At 45.7% G+C, this 19,351-nt stretch overlaps 2 protein-coding genes across 2 annotated transcripts; both read right to left on the reverse strand.

Annotated features, from left to right (window-relative positions):
* Nucleotides 1–193: 193 nt before the first annotated feature.
* Nucleotides 194–4,328, reverse strand: CRLS1 (cardiolipin synthase 1). The gene is made up of 7 exons (XM_063391632.1): nucleotides 3,894–4,328; nucleotides 3,472–3,609; nucleotides 2,894–3,023; nucleotides 2,345–2,430; nucleotides 1,932–2,000; nucleotides 1,519–1,610; nucleotides 194–547 (listed from the first exon to the last, which is right to left on the reverse strand). The coding sequence occupies exons 1-7, from the start codon at nucleotides 4,149–4,151 to the stop codon at nucleotides 460–462; spliced, it is 861 nt and encodes a 286-aa protein (XP_063247702.1). The 5' UTR covers nucleotides 4,152–4,328; the 3' UTR covers nucleotides 194–459.
* A 973-nt stretch (nucleotides 4,329–5,301) lies between these two features.
* Nucleotides 5,302–19,343, reverse strand: MCM8 (minichromosome maintenance 8 homologous recombination repair factor). The gene is made up of 18 exons (XM_063391622.1): nucleotides 18,981–19,343; nucleotides 18,728–18,802; nucleotides 18,321–18,403; nucleotides 17,985–18,134; nucleotides 17,581–17,684; nucleotides 16,509–16,707; nucleotides 15,717–15,802; nucleotides 14,728–14,879; nucleotides 13,585–13,783; nucleotides 12,775–12,805; nucleotides 12,351–12,491; nucleotides 11,219–11,360; nucleotides 10,427–10,622; nucleotides 9,393–9,606; nucleotides 8,527–8,736; nucleotides 7,868–7,944; nucleotides 7,191–7,380; nucleotides 5,302–5,967 (listed from the first exon to the last, which is right to left on the reverse strand). Exons 1-18 carry the CDS (start codon nucleotides 19,132–19,134, stop codon nucleotides 5,875–5,877), a joined length of 2,496 nt encoding a protein of 831 aa, XP_063247692.1. The 5' UTR covers nucleotides 19,135–19,343; the 3' UTR covers nucleotides 5,302–5,874.
* Between the last annotated feature and the right edge of the window lie 8 nt (nucleotides 19,344–19,351).

Genomic DNA, 19,351 nt, shown 5'->3' on the forward strand with positions numbered 1-19,351 from the left:
GTGCCATTAAGTCCTAATGAGCAGTGCTGAGGCACAAAGACAAATTTGTTCTTGGAATTGCTTTTTTCCTCTCAGGTCTCAGTGTACTCAGTGCCTTGCAGGAACATGGCAAAACACATCTGGTGCTAGGTGTGTCTTGACTTCAAAACCAGCATGAAATTACTCAGAATGCATTCAGCAGCAACAAGTAACCCGTGTTTTTAAGAATGTTGTTTATTCATTTTTGTAAACAACCTCATTTTTTAAAGAAATTAAAAATACATTGAAAAGTCTCTCTCTACATATATACACAGTACGTTGAATTTCACTTCATTGTGATGCCATGGTTTAAGCAGAAGGACAAAGAGTGCTTTGATCCAAAACTCAGCTGCAACACCACCACCTCTGGGGGCACAACACCTTCCTGCCCTTCCAGGAACGCTTCACCTTTTGTCAGGGGGGTGATAAAAGTGAACCACTTCACTTGTTCTTGATCACCTGGACAGTTTTCCTGCCGTAGTGGTAATAGCTGTAGGCAGATGTCACCGTTGTGAAAGCTGTGATGCACCTTTGGGGAAGAGAGTTCCTGTAAGTCACATGGCTCTAGGGACAATACAGAAAGTGGGTTTGTTTTTTGGTTTGGTTTGGTTTTTTTTAAATCATCTGTTTTTAACTACACCATCAGGAACTATGCTCCACAAAAACGCAGCTTACAGTTGATGAGCTGAAATTCAGTGCTGTGGGGAGGATTAGATAAACAAAGGGTCTGCCATCCACTGGTAAGCAGCATGCTTCAGTGTAACTGCATACCAGGTCAGATTTTCACCACACTAGCACTTGTTTCAGAGAAGGGAAAACAAAAGTTTCAGCAGCCCGCGTAACCTCTATTAGCTTGAGAACTGTCAGATGTGAGAAACTATTCCTTGGCAGTGTGGACAGGGAGCATTCAAACCACTCAAGACTTGAACTTACCATTTTCACCAAGTTCCAAACCTAAGGAACAAGTCCCTGCTTCAGCCTCTGCTGTTTCCTTCCCAGACCACAGACATCCCTAAATGAGCAGTGCTGCTCTGTGTGAAAGGCTGGCACCACCCCTGAGGTGGGAGTCACTGCCACAGCCCTGCTCTGCCTGAGCACTCTGCCAAGGAGCTGCTGAGGATTCACAGAGCAAATTATACCCAGAGGCAACTCTAGGTTTTGTTTTACCACCAGGACAAAAAACCACAGACTGTTAAGATCAAGGTTCACTCATAGCTCCTTAAATGTTTCTTGGTTTGGGTTGGTGGTTTTGGTTTCTTTGGTTTGGTTGGGTTTTTTTATTTCCCTAGAAGACAAGTAACACTGGATTTTGCACTACTTTAAGTTACTAAGTAATTCTGACATCTGCTGTTCAGAACTCTTTGTTCTGAACTCTTACCTAACAGCTCAGGAAAAATAACTGTACTTGTAAAGCTGCAGCTCAGACTCACACAAATTGATTTCAATTTCTTTAGGAGCACATTAAATTATCTGGGGAAAAAAATTTAAGATATTAGTTACCATAAAGTTTGCAGATATATGCTGTCCACATAATTGAAAACAGGAGCTGCTAAAGAAGCCGCCACCAAGATCAACTGAACTGCTGTGTTCATCTGAGAAAAGCAAAACAGGAACTGTGAGCAACAGGAAAAAGTACAGTGCAAGGAATACCAACATACACTTTTATTACTGCTTTAAGGATAAGCCTACATGAAGAAAATTTATTTAGAAACCTTCTTAAAATGAAGCATCTTACTCTCTCAAAATTAGCATGTGCTCTGACAGAGTATAGCTGAAAATCTTTCAGGATCTATGCATTGTTGGCACTATTTTGAAACTGTACTCAGCAGTAGTGGTAAATTATCTCCACCCTCCAAACCACACAATGCTCAAGTACCAAGGAGCTGCCTTTTGTAATGAGTTACTGCTCTTACCTTGCTAATGAATGTTGGTTTTAATTGTGCAGTAGCGTAACAGGGGTTAAAATATCTACTCAGTGTTCTCTGTTGGGGGAGAGAAAAAAGAAAATAAATGCAACTCTGTTATAGGTGTTCACATGATAAAGAAAAGGCAACTGTAGCACTAAAGAATTACACTGCTCTTTCCTAAGATTCACTATTATACATCATACACAGGTTAAAAAGTTATCAGTAGCTCTGACTTATCTTTACAAACTGTATTTTATTAAACACTGCTCTGCTCAGGAATCTATCTGGCAAAAAACCCAAGCATCACATCTTGCAACCATCAGGTTCTCAAGACGGGAAATCTCTCGGTCACCGCTTTGCCAAGAGCTTATTGAGTTTGTTTTTCTGACAATGCCACGTTTCCAACGCTGCGCACTCACCGGCGGAGAAAGGGTTTTGTACCGCACGTAAAAAACCGCAGCGATGAGCGCCGCGTCCCGCAGGATGATCACAGAGGTCAGCGGAGCTGCAAGACCAAGCCAACACCAGCCAGTGAGAAACCCTGCCCGTGCTTAGGGGTAAAACACGCCCAAAAGGGCAGAAATTTGGAAGCAGGACAGAACGACCGCTCCCGAATTCTCCTGAGCGGGTTCTGTGTGTTACTGTTTAACGCAACTCCTGAAAGGGTTTAAGCTGAAGTCTTAAAACAATCCAGTCCATTAGGAAAAACAACTTTATAAAGCTACTAACTATGACTGCTTTAAAGAAAGAGCACTTAGAAACGGCAGGACGTGCCAGGTGTTTGTGTATGTGCCAGCACTTGCTTTCTGTGGGGTCCCTTTGGAAGTGTTTATTAGGAACAAAGAGCAACTGGCAAAGCAAGGGCTCCAAGAGATACACAGTTTTCCTTCTGGAAACACGAAAAATGTTGCCACACATAAACTGACCCTCTTTACCTTACCTAGAACACACAACCGACATTTCCTCACCTGGGATAAGATTTGCACAGGTCAGGCTGACGTAGAGCACACTGATGAGAATTTTATCTGCCAGGGGATCGAGGGCGCTTCCCAGCGCTGATTTCTGATTAGCCCAGTTCCGTGCAATGAATCCATCCAGCTAATTAAAACCGAAATTCAACAGCTCTCTGTTAGAAGAGTGTGAACCAAAACAGCTCATGTAGGCTACCTTAGAGAGATATTCCATGAATAACATCCGGCAAAACGGTGAGTTTAGCTATGATAAAATGTGTTAACTCTTATCTGACACTTGTATCATTTAAGAGACCACCAGATGCACAAGCACTGAGCGGCCAATGCCCACCTGGGGCTGCTCAGGGGGCCCTGACATTCCCCTGTCCTCCATCAGCATTAAGTCCCCTTCAGGCACCTGCGAATTCCCTTTGCAGCACCGCAAAGGACAGACCCAGCATTCCTAGAAATCCACAAATAAAGCCAAATCTGTTTTGTCCATTTCCACTCTACACTGGCGTCTGTTCCGATGCATGCCCGCGGGATCACCGTGATCCCAGCGCTCCCAAAGCTTTTCCAAACTGATGCAGACATACCAGGTCTGTCACGCCAGCCAGGACAAAGACACCGAGGGCGACGTTGAAATTCTCCTCGACAATCAAATAGCCCAGAACTGGCGCCAGACCCATCCTCGCCATGGACAGGATATTTGGGATGGTCCAGGGGTTCTCATACTGCAAAGCAAGAAATTAAAAAAAACTTCAGGGCAGGAAGGCAAACCACACCTCGGCACGTAACAGAGTTTTAATCGCAACAAAGGCTTTTCCCAGGTGCACTAGACAGAAAGCCGGGGAAGTTCTCGGAAGCAGCTTGCGCAAGGCGCACGGCCTCGACCCGCTAAACATTAACTCCGACACGGGAACCCCCGGCGGGCCGCGACGGCCGCCAAGAGGAGCCCGACCCGGGTCTCCGGGCTGTGCCGCCGGTGTTCCCCCCGCCCCCGGTGCTGCTCACGTACCAGCTCGGCGTAGGGCCCCGCCGCGCCGCGCTGCCGCGGGGGCTCGGGCGGGGCGGCCCCGCCGCTGAGGAGGCGCCAGGCGGCGGCGGCGGGAGCGCGCAGCAGCCGCGGGGGCCGCGCGCACGCGGCCGCGCACGAGACGCCCCCGCCCGCCGCCGCCGCCGCCGCCGCCGCACCGGGCCGGCCGCCCAGAGGCCTCCGCGCCGCGCCGCGGAGCAGCCCCCAGGAGCCCCTGCCCAGCCAGGCGGCGGCCAGCATGGCCAGGCGGGAGGAGGGGAGCGGCAGGAGCGGTGCGGGAGGCGCGCTAGCCCGCGGCCCTACGCGCGCCGCCGCGCTGCCCGCGGGAGCGCGCGGCCTCGCGCCGCCCGCGCCATCCGCCCCGCGCCTCTGGGCACGGCGCGCCAGCCGCGCGCGGCGACTGTGCCGCCAGCGCCGCCGGCGCCGCGCGACCTTTTGCGGCGCTGCGCCTCGGCCCCGCCCCTCCGCCGGGGCCGCGCGCTTTACGGCAGGCGGTGGAGTTGAGGCGGCGGTGCCAGGACAGCGTTTCCAGCGCTTCCAGTGCCCTCCTGTCGCTTCACCGCCGCTCCCCGCCGCTTTTCCAGCCTATCTCCCGGGCCAGGTCTTCCCCGGCGGCGTCCCTGTCTGCCCGCGCTCATCCCGCTCCTCCCCACGGCGAGCCCGCGCCGTTCTCGGACCAGCCCTTGAGGGAGGAAGGGGAAGGTTCGCGTTATCCCGAGAGGCTTCTCAGAGAGCTCAGAGAGGTGCTCTCTTGCTTCTTGGCCTCGCCTGCCCGCGTTTGCTGTGTCTCAAGGAGAAACAGGGATGTTCACGTTTCCAGGTGCAGTCGTTCGTGTGCTCCTGAGGCGCGTTCCTGTCCCCCAGCACCGCACTAAGCCAAAATCAGCGTCTGACACCTACTTCCCATTAGTTCATACGGCAGACCTTGCCTCTCGAGTTCAGATGTAGAACTGTAATTTTGCACTTAAAGCATTTCAAGTGCCTGACCAGTTTTCAGTTTCAAGTATGTTGGGTCCCTGATGTCCCTCAAATTAGAGGATGAGGCACTAAGCTTCAGTGTTTCTGCTTTTTTTCATCTATCCTATCTTACCTGAGAAATGAAAGAGGGAAAACAGAAGACTCAGCCCTGCAGCCTTGATTTTTTAAAACATGGGTTTTTTTTAGGAAGGGGATGTTGTTGTCTGTGGGTTTTTTTAATTCTTACACTGAAAGCTGCTCAGCTGCTGTTTCACTGCACCAGAGGGTGATTCTGGTTTCATCAAAGTCAGGAAACATTCAGCACTTCACTGGTGCTGAACACACATTGGTCTGCATCAGGAACAGAAACAAACAGAACCTGTTGGTGTTACAGGTCTTGTAGTGGCCATTAAACAGCCTTGAACAAATAATATTTGTCATACAGAAAGTTTAATGAAAGTCAAAATCCAATCCCTGCTTTACAAATACAAATACAAATTCAATACTGTAATGAGGATATTTTCTTAAATCAGACTTGGATTTCAAATAAAACCTTGGCTTCAAAGCAGAAAATCAAGTCAGTTTCAGTGAAGTGTTGTTTGTTAACAGCTATAGAACAGCGTTGTCACAACCTTTTGGAAACATTTCTAGACTTCAAGTGAACCACAGTGCTGAAAGCACAGCTTGTACCATCCTCTCACCAAAGATTTCTGGGCTGCAATTTGTGGGTCCAGCATCTCTTTTAGAAGCAGAGTCCCTTTGTGGCACTCTAAGAGTGTAAAAACACACCTTGCACTCCTGGAGGACAATGAGGTGCGTGGCAGCCCTGCACAGTCCCACTTGGAGCTGTGGGATGAGCAGGCAGCAGCAGCACGTGTTAGTCTGTGCTGTTGCAGCTTTGCAGTTTAATTTTCTGCAGGGGAATCTGCAGCCCAGCAAAGCCCAGGGCCGTGCCAGGTGCAGCTGAGCTCAGGATGTGCCTCCAAGTCCATCACAGTCACTCTTCTCACATGGTCTGAAGCTGATAAACTCTGGAACCTTTTTTCAAAAGATACCCCTGATCATTCAGGGATCCGATAAAGCCTTCAAAATCAGATACCTGGGAAAATAAAGGCAAAAATATCAAACTGGAGAAGGACATCTTACCTGATGTAAAGCCACATAAACTATTTGAAAGAACTTAGTGAAATAAAGTGGGCTAAGGATATGTCAGGTTCCTTGGCAAACTGTTCACCTAGCAGGTCTCAGTTTAAGGTTTTAGAATATAGTAATAAATATAAAGCAAGGTGGAGGTTTTAGGGCAGAGGCCAGTTCTCCTTTTTCACCTTCTCCTTCATGGGTCTGGGTGGTGTTTTGTAATTGGGTAGAAAAGTCCTCATTGCGGGACAGGGCTGGTTGGTTACTGGGTTAAAAGTAAAAATAATTTAGGTGTCATTTTATAATTGGACAGGTAATCCTTAATAGGCCTTGTAGAGAGAGAGATAGAGGCCATTTTCCACTTTGTTAGCTAGAACTTACATCTTGTGAGACTGCAACATAGATAAGAACTAATAAACATCTGAGTCCAAACAAGAAACACCACCTCTCGAGCATTTAACCCTGAGCCTGGCAGAAAAGAAGATGACAAAAACAACACATCCTTTTGGGATGCAGAGCGAGTGAAGCACTGAAACCAACACTTCAGGAGCTCTGCTCAGCCTAAACCAGCACATTGGTTATTTCTGCCATTGCCAAGAGGCACAACAGAGGTGCCTTTGCTCCTCCCCCTTTGGCAGTAAATAATTGGGGGTGGTCTGATGGAATCCTGTGTGGGGTCAGATGTGACGAACCCCGTGAAGGTTTGTCACCTCTGAGGGGCCAGCCCTCGCAGAGAAATGGCTTAAAATAATTTTGTGAGATGGTTCTTCAAGGTGTTTTGTAAAGCAAAGGTTTTAATAGAAAACAAAATAGCAAATGATACAGAAACAAAACAAAAGCTGAGCACAGGTGTCAGAGAAGCCTCTGACACCTTGCTAAGGCAGCTTAGAAGTGCTGAGCACCTCTGAGCTCCTTCTTAAGGATAAGATGATTAAGGAGGGACAATTTCAGCTTACTGCCAATAGGAGCAGCTACAGGTTTTGAGAAACATTTCCAAAGCCCAACCAGTGCCCCTGTGCTGGCTCTGGGCCAGTGCTGATGAGAAGGGCACAGAACTTTCTAGCTTGGCTTCCCTCCATGTTCAGAGGTAAACCTTGAACTTTTCTCCTTGAATGGACAAATTTGCTTGGGTGTGGAAATGCACTGCAGCAGCGCTCTGGCAGTGCAGGGGCTGCTGGGGCTCACCCGTATCTGCAGCTCCCTGGCCAGGTGCCGCAGCTGCTGCAGGTCAAAGAGGTTGTTGTAGGTCCTCTCTGCAATGCTGCTCAGGGCAGACACGAATCTCTTGGCCTGCGAGCGATTGCTCATCCCGGAGCCGTGCTGGGAGCGTTCGAAGTCCAGCTTTCCAAACTCATCCGAGTAGGTGCCCAGCATGCTGCACACAGGTTAGGAAAAGAGATAAAACCCTCAGCAGGAGAGAAAAGCAAACACACGGGGGTTTGATTCCCAAAACCTAACTGCTTGAGAGAGCTTTCAGAAGCCACACAGAAAACCAGCCCCTATAAAGTCACTCTCCAGGGAACTTAGGGTAAGCATTCATCCAAATCAATTTTTAACTTTAATTGTTCACCTGCACCAGAGAGTAATCACATGGGAGGAAAACCCCTTGAGCAGAGCCTCATGTCTGCATTACTGTGCCCAGACACACAGAACCACTGTGCTCACACAACCCACAAGCCAAAGCACTTGTATCTGACTTAGGGCTGCTGGCAGCTTTTAAAGAGCAGCTAACAAATCCAAATAGTAGGGCCTAAGCTTGATAAAGTGATTTCTTCACTGTGTTTGAATATGTAAAGAAAAGAAGTTTCAAATTAATAGCACTGTGATGCTTTATTTATTTTTAAAGCAGTGTTTTCTGTTACCTGTATTTCATTATCTCTATTACATCCTCAGCATCTTCCTTGGTAGACTTCTCTCTTAATTCCAACCTTGATCGTGCCTTAGAAAAAAACACCCCCCAAAGGTTTAAGATATATCACAGCTGATGTGAAAAAGAGCTACAATCCTGCTAAAAGGGCAACAAGCACAAATTTTAGCAGCAGAGATGGAACCTAAGCCCACAGGATTAGAGGAACATTTTTCTATTTTTTTGTTAGTGTGTCAATGTCACCTCCTGCATACTTGCACTTTTAGGCTGTGGCTTGGAGTTTATTTGCTTTTTAGCAGTGTAGCCTTGTGAGGCAGATCACAAACAGTGATTTCTCTAAGGGAAAACAAAAGAGCTCTAACCTCAAGGTGGGCAGCAGGTTGTTCCTGCCTGCACCTACTTTTTCTCCTTTTGGGGAATGTGATAGATTCTCTTTCCACCTCCTCAAGGGTGTTTTGCTTTATAAGAAGTTTTAAGGAACAGTAGCTCTTAGGAACTTCCAAGCCTCTTGCATTCTCACTTTTTTTTTTCTTTTTTTAACAAAACACAAAAAGCATAGTGGTGAATAAGCTGTAAAAAACAATAGGATTTGGGTAATACCTTAGGAGTAATCTCTCTGCTTTCAATCCCTTAAGCATTCCAGCTTGCAGTTACCTCTGTCAGTCGAATGAGGGACTCCAGCTGCCTCGTGGTGATGGGGGTGCTGTCTGCTCCTTGGTTCTGTTTCCGGAGCTCGAGGTAGAATTCCTGGAGGACTTGTGCAGCCTCGGGAGATAAGTTTGGGTGCACGTACTGCCGAGCGTACCCGACGTACTTCCTCAGCAGCTGGTGGGGAATGGCATCAAAGTTTTCTCCTGCTGAGATCTAGCACCATTCAAAAGAGTTAGATTTCTGTCTGTCAGGATTCCATACAATAAAAATTTTAGTATCAAATCATCATCTTTATGCTTTGTCTGGTGAAGTCATCACTATAAGGACTTTAAGTGCTTTGTGTATGAACAGTGTACTTCAAGTCCCCCCACTGTTCTCAGACATGTAAACACTCACACTTGGCCATTTCAGGAAAAGCAGCCAGTGCTTCTCATCTGCAGTGATAGGAAATGCTAAATAGAATTAGTTATATACTTAAATCCTTTCTCTAAAAGAGAAAACCCAAATTCCCAGTTGTTACAGCTCCAGAGAAGACTAAACCATCACTGCTCATACCCTGTTTCCAAAAGTGCATGGGTTTACCTCCAGCAGGAGCATTTCTCCCAAGACCTGGCATTTGACAATATCAGTTCCCAAAGCCATCACTGAAGTCTAATGAGAATCATCCTTCCTCTCCTATGCTTCCCAAACCCATGGAGTCTCAGATGCCCAGGGATTTTCTTCCACACTGCTTCCTTTGGATTCAACACTCCATCGCACATCACGTTACACCAAACTATTACACCCATCCCACTCTGTAGCTCCTTATTGAAACCCAGCACAGTAAATTTGCTTTAAAGCCTCTCAGGTAGCAGCCTGACAAGCCCCACCTTGAGCCTGTCGAGCAGGGGTCGCTCGGGGGTGTCCTGGAGGACAGAGTGCTCGTGGGGGCCGGTGCGGGTGACCAGGGCGCTGCTGCAGGCTGCGCGCCGCCCGGCCCGCAGCGCCATCACGTGCTCCGACAGCCGGTGGTCGTGGTCCTCATTGGGCGTGTCCAGCAGGATGAACACCAGGTCAAACCGTGACAGCAGAGCACTGCCCATCCTGGAGGAAACAACAGGGAACTTGGAGTGCTGGGAGAAGTGGGAAAATTAGAGCAACTTGTTGCTTTTTATCTTCTCTCTCAGAGTCGGGATTAAATGCTCGAGAGACGGTGTTTCTTGTTCACTGGGATGTTCATTAATCATTACCTATAGTAGAGTCTCACAAGCTGTGAGTTCTAGCTAACAGTAGAAAATGGCTCTGTTTCTTTCTTTACAAGGCCTTTTAAGGATAAACTGTCCAATTATGAAATGACACCTAAATTCTTTTTACTTTTAACCCAATAAGCAACCACCCGTGGCTCACAATAAGGACTTTTCTACCCAATTACAAAACACCACTTAGACCCATGGAGAAGAAGGTGAAAAAGAAGGACTGGCCTCTGCCCTAAAACCTCCATCTTGCTTTATATATATTACTATAGTCCAAAACCTTAAACTTTAACCAAGTGATTTTACACACTCCTATTCAAACTCCACACCCACAATCCCAGTGCTATCATTCAGTTTTGGAAGCCTTCTCCAAGCCCTCATGTCCAATGCAGTGTTTGCTTGGGGGTCAGTGCCTGTGAGCACAGACAGTCTGAAATTCTCAGTGCTCAGGGTTCCACCAGCAACTCTCTTCCACTTCAAACACAGGTAAAAGATCCTGTCCTGCTCATTCAGAATAGAGCACAACAGCGATTTCTCTCAAAAGCCACTAAAAGTTATCAAAGTTTGGGTTCACAAAATTCTAGAAAGCAATTGTACACGAGCTACAAGACTGCCAGGAGCATCTACTCCTGAATGTGAATTATAAAAGCAGCATTTCAGAAAGTGCTCACTTCAAGTTCTCAGACACTGTTTTGGCTTTGTTATAGTGTCCTCCAACGGGGTTTGCTGCAGCCACAATGGATGTCCGAGCTGGCAGACTGCAAACAATGCCAGCCTTGGCCAGGCTGATGCTCTGCTGCTCCATGGCTTCCAACAAAGCCTGGTGCTGGTTTCCCATCTTATCAAATTCATCTATTCCACAAATTCCTGGAAGCAATTAAAACAGGACAAAGACTTATCAGACAGCACATTAACTGAAGGACAAGAGTGTGCTACAATCCAGTGCTACATCTGAAGTCCAATTTAGAACCTTGGGGACTGCAGGAGGCATCAGAAAATCCCCATTTCAGCCAGCTTTGTTTTTGTTCCATGGTAATGCAACCAAGCCACTGTGAACTCAGCCTGACTTGGGGATGCAGCACTTTGATTATTCATTAAGATGACAGAACAAGCTTTTTAAAAATAGACAGTGTATCTCATAAGCGAGTCCTTTTTCAGAACCAGTAAGAGTCCAGCAGCTGACATCAAGTCAGATTGCTGAACAAAAACTATCCTAGTTCTTTGACACAGTAAGTCTGGTATATGAACTGGAGAACTGAAGTTTCCCTACACTCTAGGAAAGCAGGAACTGCTCCCAGAGCAGCCACTGGAGAAGCTCAGAATTTCTCATGGTGTGGAAACCCACTATCACGCTTCAAACAGAGATTTTTAGTCCACAGTTAAGCAAGCACTTGGGCTTAGCTGAGACTCAGCAGCACACACACTGCTGCCCCTCACATATGGCCACACAGAACGTGGATTACCTTGATCTCCAAGCACTAAGGCACCAGCTTCCAAGGCAAAATCTCCAGAAGTGCCATCTCTGGACAGTGTAACAGTCAGGCCAGAGCTGGTGGAGGTATTACCACAAACATACACACCTCGAGGAGCGATGTTACACACGGCCTGGAAGAGAGACAAACGCTTTTTCCCTCCCCAAAGTGAAGAATGTCATAAGCCTCATTCTAGAGAAACAATTCAAAGTAAACCCAAATTTGTTTCTTTCTACTGAACATGTCCCAACAGCGAAACTGTAACTCCTTGCAACTCCGAGACACATACTTCTGCCAAGCAGTGCAGGTAACTTTCCTTGGATGGCATTCTTTTTTTAAGTAACAATATGAAAAAACAAATCAGTTACTCCATGCTGGAGAGTTCCCATTCAACAAAATAATCATTCAAAAGCTCTGTTTGTTAAGATGCTTGCATGCAAATCCATCACTTTGGCTAACTTATTGCAAATCATATCGGAGTGCAACAGGTCCACATTAGGAAGACTTTTTAAAGAAGGCCTGGGTGAATTCTGTCCCTCCTTCACTTCATGGTAAGCATGGAAAAAGACATGGAATTTAAAAATCACTCAGTTTAAGGAAAAAAAAAAATCTATTACTAATTGTCATAGTCATGCAGAAATGCCTACTGAGATCAAAACCCAAACCCAGCAGCAGGCCCCTTTCCCAAAAAGCCAAGATCTGTGCCAGCAACACAGAAATAGGGTACAGAATGGAAGTACACCTCACAGGAGGAGAGCTGCATGGCATTTAAAGTTGCATTTGTTCCATGATTAATTACTTTATTTCACAATGGACCAGCTAAATGAAGACAGGAGGCAGTGAACCTCCTCAGTGGGGAAAAGGGTTGGTGACAAGAGCTGTGTAAGGGCAGGACAGCAAGGCTGTAAGCCTGACCAAGGACACTCTGGTGTTTAACAGGCTCCCTGGCAGGAGAGGATGGCAGGAGTGCCCTATCCTATACTTGAGGCATCCTACATGGAAAGACAACTCCAGCCAGGCTCAGTCAACCCTTTGGTCTTAGCACAGTTATCCTACCACGGTTGCAAGTCAAGATAACAAGGAAATAGAGGGAAGCAGAAAATAGTAATCAAGGAAACCATACTTGCAACATTTGGCTTTTCCCTAATCCTGGATCTCCAACAACCAGGACATGTGGATCTCCTCGCACTGGGATTCTGTTCTTGTCATCCACAAACTTCTGGCATCCTCCAAACAAGGCCAGGGCCAAGCCTGCCTTCACAATCTGTTGTGGTACAGGACAACACAGGTAAGTATTTGATTGTGGTGACCAACACTGACAGCTCCCCAGAACTGGCTGCAATAACCTTTCCTTCTGGATCTCTGAACTCAAGGGTATAAGGCTGCCACTTCCCTGACACCAAAAGAGACTGTGAGCCACAGTCACCTGTAAAAACAGTCCCTGCCCCTTCCCCCTGTCCCAGATCAGCTTTGTGAATCCTTTAGGAGTTGAATGTGGCATCAACATTTCAAACTGGAACTGTAAGCAGAGTTTTTAAATGACTTACCTCGTGGCCATAGATTGCAGGACAAAGAGAGCTGAAAAGCAAAGCACAAGGCAACGTTAAGTGGGAGATAAATCATGTATTACTATACATAAACACTTGTCCTCTCTCTCATCACAGAACACCTTAATAAACATTTAAAACTTTTCAGGTAGCTGTTGCTGAATTTCCAACAGAAATCAGCAGCATCAAATTTCTTGAAATTTTTGGATAACCAGAAATGACTGCAATAAGAAAAGCATTTCACCCGAGTCCCCGCAAAGACAAAGGAGAACCAGCTTCCCAGTAGTATCTGCACCTATTCTCGTCTTAATCAAGTAACCACTTGTAACCCTCCTTTTAAAAAGCTGGATTTGTGTTCTTGGACTACACTGGGAGGGCCTGAAGGACATCCCAGGTAGAAGAGTACTTTTTAGTTTGAGCTGAGGGTCTTTCACACCCTCTGCTCAGTTCTTGCACCTCTTTCCTCTACTGTAGAAAAGCAGAGGACAAAATGGTACTTGTAAGTTGAATTTACACGGTGGGGAACAAAATTAACTAATTGCTTTTTAACCCAGAGTTTTCTAAGGTTGAACTAGAACACAAGTAACTTCTGGTGTCCCTAAACCCCTCCCAAAGTCCCAATATTTTCCCTGCAACACTTTCACTCCCTCCCAAGTCCCTATCTCATTGTAGTTTGCTAGACCTCTGTGGTTTCTATTGCACAAGGCTCAGACATTTCACAGCTTTAGGATGAGCTGTCACATCTGTCTGAAGGTGGTCACACTGATTCATGTCTAATCCTAGACCCAGTCTAGGTCTGACACAACTTACTTCACAATGAGCCTGAACAGATTTTCCTCAGCTTGAATCTCTTGGATAGCATAGAGGTCTTTAAGGGAAAATTCCATGAACGATCTCTGAAAAGTCTCGTCGTCAAAATTCTTTAGTTTTTGTCCTTTACTGTTGCTGACAGAATTTGCCTCAATGTACAATAAGAACAGACATTTGTCATTCTTATTCTTAGAAGCTCCTGTTAGAAAAATCCAGAAAGGATGATGAAGCATGTTTTCTATCAGTAAGTACTCATGTTACCTACAAATGGCATAGAGCAATTCAGAAATACCATGTACAGCCATGTTCATATTGAAGTACTGAGCATCTGCACTTTGTAAAGTTGATGCAAAATAAGTTTCTAGTTACACTTGTTCCTTGAAGTTCCCTCCACTTACATACACAATAAAATATTTTGCTGAATTGGAGGGCATATGTCCAGAGAATTTTGTCCAGAATAAATGAGTCTTTCCAGGGATTTTAAATTATTACATTATTGTGGTCAAATCAAAGTTGAATATAAACTGTTTCCACTCAGTATTTTGAGGGGGAAAAGCATGCACGGTGCAGAAGCATTAAACATGTAGCTTAGTAATTAATCAGCAATTATCAATTAATAATTAATAATGTTCTATATAGATTGATTACTGAGCAGAGAATGAAGTCTCAGAGTAAAAAGAGTCTTGTAGTTATCTGCAATGCATTCTGTCAGAGCAGTGCACAACATACTTCTTCATTTTGGGAAAAAAAGGGTTGAAAAATTTCTCCAGGGAGACTAAACTAAGATAACTCTCATTTACAACAGTGTGACAGTTCTCCTGAAGTCTGAAGAAGACATTAAAGGGAGAACATTAAGCAAATAATACCATAAAATAACTCCTCATTGTAAAAGCTTGGTAGCTTCTGAAGAAATCTACACTTCATGCACTTATGTCTTGGTTTAGGGTAAATTTGGGAGGAAACCTTTGAATAGGTCTTTTTGGTAAAGTAAACTTGAATGGTCTTTCTTCTTAACTGGTCTGGGAAAGAACATTTTGGAGAAAAGAGCTCCAGTTAAGGGGAGTGACCGTTGTTGTCCTTGTGTAAGCCCTACCCAAAAAGCCCCACCCTGGGAAAAAAGGACTCTCAGATGCTGCACTTCACCTTCCTCGGTGCTCGACACCTTCACTATGCCTGTGACTGTGACCATGTCCCCAGGGACACAGCTGTCCACCAGGTCCTGCACCAGCTCGCACTCGATGGTGCGCGGGATCCGTCCTGCTTCGCGCTGGTCGTCTGCCATGAGCTCCTGCACCCTGCAACACACGAGGGCAGCTGGGGCACCACGCAGCACCTGCAGCTCTGGGCATCTTTGCCAGCTCACACTTCACTCCATGGGTATAAATTAAGCATAAAGCCCAGAAATGTGGTAACAAGGAACCCCGAGCTGAAGTTCAGATTTCCTACCGCTGACAAGCACGTTCATGCAGAAATAAGTACAGTACATGAAGTAAAAAGGGATCTATATAAAAAAAATTAAGAGCTCAGACATAGCCCTCGTGAATTCTCAACACGTATTCCAACCCTGGAAAAGCCCAAGGAATTTCTCAGACTGTAACAAGAAGGGTAGCTGGCTCTCTGGGTGTGAGAGTTCCAGCTCTGGCTCTGCACTTGGAGCTCTGAGATTTCCTGGAAGCCAAGCCAAGATTTACCAAGGAAGTTGTGATAAACAGCGCCCTCTGGAGCTGCTGCCAGCAGCACGAGCTTTCACACGGATATCACTTCAAACTAAGATTTTTAACCCTCCGTTTTACTTCCAGCTCCTTCAGGTCAAGTGGCACAGTTGACCAATAACAGGGCTTTTCTAGCTGATTTTCAGCTCGTTAAAAGGAACCATGAAATCATCGATGCAATTAGAAATGATTGAGAAAAGCAGCAAACTGAGCATCTCCCCAAGAGCTCCCTAGGGGCAGAAGGAATTTCCAGGAAACCATTACAGGGCAGGTTACAAAGTCAACCAGTGCTTGGCTAAAACAACTGCTTTGCGATACAAATGTTGGAGAGTGCTTATTAAAATCACACAGTGTAGTAACACCAGGTGAGCCATCCTGTCACTTTCTGAGTGTCCTGTCACATCCCATTTTTGTGCTTACTTGACAGACTGCCAGTCCACTGTGGTGGTTAGGGGAGAGCTCCTGTCAGCCGTGAAGGACCGGCCCCGGCACTCGGGAACGAGGCACTGCAACAACAGGAATTCTCATTTCTGAAACTCCTAAGGTGAAATCGCCTTCTCTAATTTAAAAATAAATAAATAAAAAAAAAAGGAAAGCAAAGCAATATCATTCAGCACCATCCTGGGAAAAAAGCCAGTTCAATTAGGGCTGCAAACCAGGATGTACATAATTAATGAGGATCTAGCAGGCACATTCACCTGAACTCTGACTCGGAGCTGTCAGAGCAAATACAGCTGGATTGTGTGATCCCCTCAGTGAACTGGCTCGAGAATAACCAGGCACTGTCCTATGTCTGATGACTTCTTAAGCCCAGATAACAAAAAGTAAAATTAAAATAGAAAGTTCTAAGCAAACAAACAAACAAACAAACAAACAAAAAACCCAAACATGGAAAACCACCAGAGCAAGGTGGAAAGGTCTTTTTAAACAAAACTGGTGAAATGGAAATCAAAAGAGATAATCTTTTTCCAGATTTCAGGGAATTTCTACGTATTTTTTGCCACATAACCCTTTTCCAGCAGCATACACTTTTTACAAGTAACAAGGGCCTGAAGTAAGAAAAAGTGCATGGTATGTTAAATTACTTTTCAGTGTGTCAGTTGTTCAACCTAGCTCTACAGACTTTCTTTTTCCCCTTTATTTTACCACCCGCAGTGCCGTTTTTTTATCAAAACACAACAAAAAGCACAAAGTCTCATGGTTTTGGCTGACCTTGGTGGGAAGGGTGTACTTCCCATCGGGGAGAGGCACTCTCTGCACGTCCCCACAGGCGGCACAGACGAAGGCCAGGTGGGTGCACAGGGGTTTGATGTTGCTGACCCTCACCACGGTGCCGCGCAGCGCGATGTATTTGCCATAGCAGTTGGCCCTCACGTTCTTCAGCTGGGTTAGAGGCTCGTAGTTGTACACCCTGCATCAGCACACTCCAGCATCAGCACACAGGAAACGAGGAAAACAACAGCCCCCAAACCCAGCCAGCCACATGCAGACAAAAATTTCTCCTCTCAATTAAAAAAGGAAATCCAGAAAAAAAACCGCTTAGTTTTTTTTTGGCGGACCCATGGCACAGTCCTTGATTCTTGCTCTAGAAAGCAGCAGAACATTCAATATTCTTCACATGAATCAACCTCAAAAAGTACAGATTGTATATCCAGTGACACCCCTGGCCTAGCAAAACCTTATTTCAAGATCACCCATAACTGTCTCTTTCCATAGTTTCAGATAAAAACTGGAATTTTGACTTGCGACACAGATGGGCCAAAGTTTTATTACAGCTCTGCCACCACCAGCAGGGAATTAAAAACAATAATAAAAAAGAAAAGAATTTTTTAAAAAGTAATTTGAACTCTAATAGAGCTTACACACCCAGTTCCCTCAGACCCTTGAAGTGTGAGATGCCATTACTTCTGATAAAGAAAAAAAAAGTCCTGAAGACTTGTTTCACTAAAAACTTCTCCAGTCAAGAGAAATTTAAATAACTCTGCTTTTAATCAATACCTGTTTTATAGAATAGTTGTTCTACTTATAAGCCACTTGTCTACTTACAAGTTTTTGTAGTTCAAGCTGTTTGTTCAGCTTATAAGGAGATTTCACTTCACTTTTTTCTTCCCAAAGACACAAAGTCATGGTGAAGAGAAAAGCAAAATGTTGGGTGTTCTTCTGAAAAAGAGCCCAGTTTTCCCATAAACACATTAGCCTTCACCATGCATGGATAATGGCAAGGATTAGCCAGGAAACAAAGCAGCTCTTCCTCGGGAAAGCAGCACTGCCCAGCAGATCTTACCTGGCATGGATAAGGGGCACGTTGATGATGGGTTCCCCCTGCAGGGGCAATCCCTCCTGCACCTGCAGCTCGGCTGCGTGTCTCTCCAGGTCCTTGGTGAGCACCTGAGAACAGGAAGGTGCCCACAGGAGTCAGAACCCCCAGCAGGGAGAGACTCCGGTGTCACAACCACATTTGGGTTTAGTCAACTGCTCCAGTGACGAACAAGCAAAATGCACCGAGACCAAAGCAACTTCAAAATGCAATTTTAGGGTCAGACAGGAAGGAAGAGATTGAGGGAGCTGAGTTTTAAATAAACAGTAATTTCCCCTAGGACAGAAAGACACAGAGATGTGGGGTTTATAGCATAATTGCCTCTAAGTGTCACTGATTCTTTTTGGCTGTGAGGGTTCTGCTTCCATTACCTGATGAATTGCCAGACCCATACACTGCAGTATTTTCTGAGGCATATCCCTGAGTTCAGCAGATACATTTGGTATGGATTTAGTCAGCTCTCTGTCCTGGATCAGCTCCTTATAATCCACGAGAATGCTTCCTTTTCTTTCTATTTCATCCTGGGAAACATCATAAATGATAAAATACATTTCAAATTAGAAGCGAAACACCCAAATTAAATCCTAAATGTTTCAGGTCTCTGATGGAGGTTACTTTTGATGGGAAAAAAACCCACTAAAAATCTGTAGTGTTCCCGTATCAACAACAGGATGTTAGGGGGGGATATGTTTGGCTTTGTTTTTTACCTTGTCATAAAGATCAATACGCTGCACGAAAAACTTTTCAAAGGCTTGAGTCTTCTGGACAAAAGGAGACTTGTCATTGTAAACTGATTAGAAACACACCACGTTAGTGACAGAAATAAAAAAAAACCTTTCCACTTCACAAAATGCATAAACTGGTAATTTTTCTCCCACTGTTTTTCTGCACTGCAAAACTAGGGAAGATGACAGAGCTCCACAGTATCCCAGTAACGACCACAAAGGTTGCAGTATATCACAAGAGTGAAGTCTTTATTGTATTTATGTTTTTATATATGAAAATTTTGGTCGTTCTTTATTGAACTTAAAACTCTACTAACACTACATGTAACTAATTTCAGGGAAAAAAATAATTTAAGTACTTGCTACAAGTAATTTTGGTCTAAAGATACCTTCAGAGAAATAAAGTTTCCAGCCTTTATAGGGAATAAATTGGTCCATCGTTGACTGGACTAGTCGAGATTTTGCTGAAATAAGAAAGAAAATAACGTGGATTGAAAGAATATGGATAGTGAAATTTTGCAAGTTTTATTTTCAGTGATTCTTTTGACCACAGGAGACAAACAGCTGTCATTGCCTAGCACAGTGCGTTAAGAAAAGCATCACGGCTTCAGAAAGCAGGTAGAAGCGCAGGGGCTGGCTCACCAGGTTCGGGCATCCTTTTGGGCTCTCCCTTCTGTCCTCTGCCTCGCCATCCTCCTCCTCCTCCTCCTCCTCTCCATCCTCCTCTCCATCCTCCTCGCCACCCCTGGAAGCCTCTGCCCCGGGCGCATCCCCTGCCTCTGACCTCCCTGCTCATCTCCCGCCACGCGACAACACACCGAGGCGAGGAAACCAATTTTCCCGGGAGATATTTAATTACAACTAGCGCCGTTTCCCAGAGGGGACCTCGCGGGAGGCACGGCCTTTCTCCCTCCACCACCGCGCCGGGGGCAGGCACGGAGCGGCCGCGCCGAGCCGCCCGCCATGGCCGCCCTCAGCGGCGGCTCCCGCCTCCCGCGCCGCCGCACTGCGCA

This window comes from Prinia subflava, chromosome 2, assembly GCF_021018805.1.
Source record: "Prinia subflava isolate CZ2003 ecotype Zambia chromosome 2, Cam_Psub_1.2, whole genome shotgun sequence".
In the NCBI taxonomy this organism is placed as follows: Eukaryota; Metazoa; Chordata; class Aves; order Passeriformes; family Cisticolidae; genus Prinia; species Prinia subflava.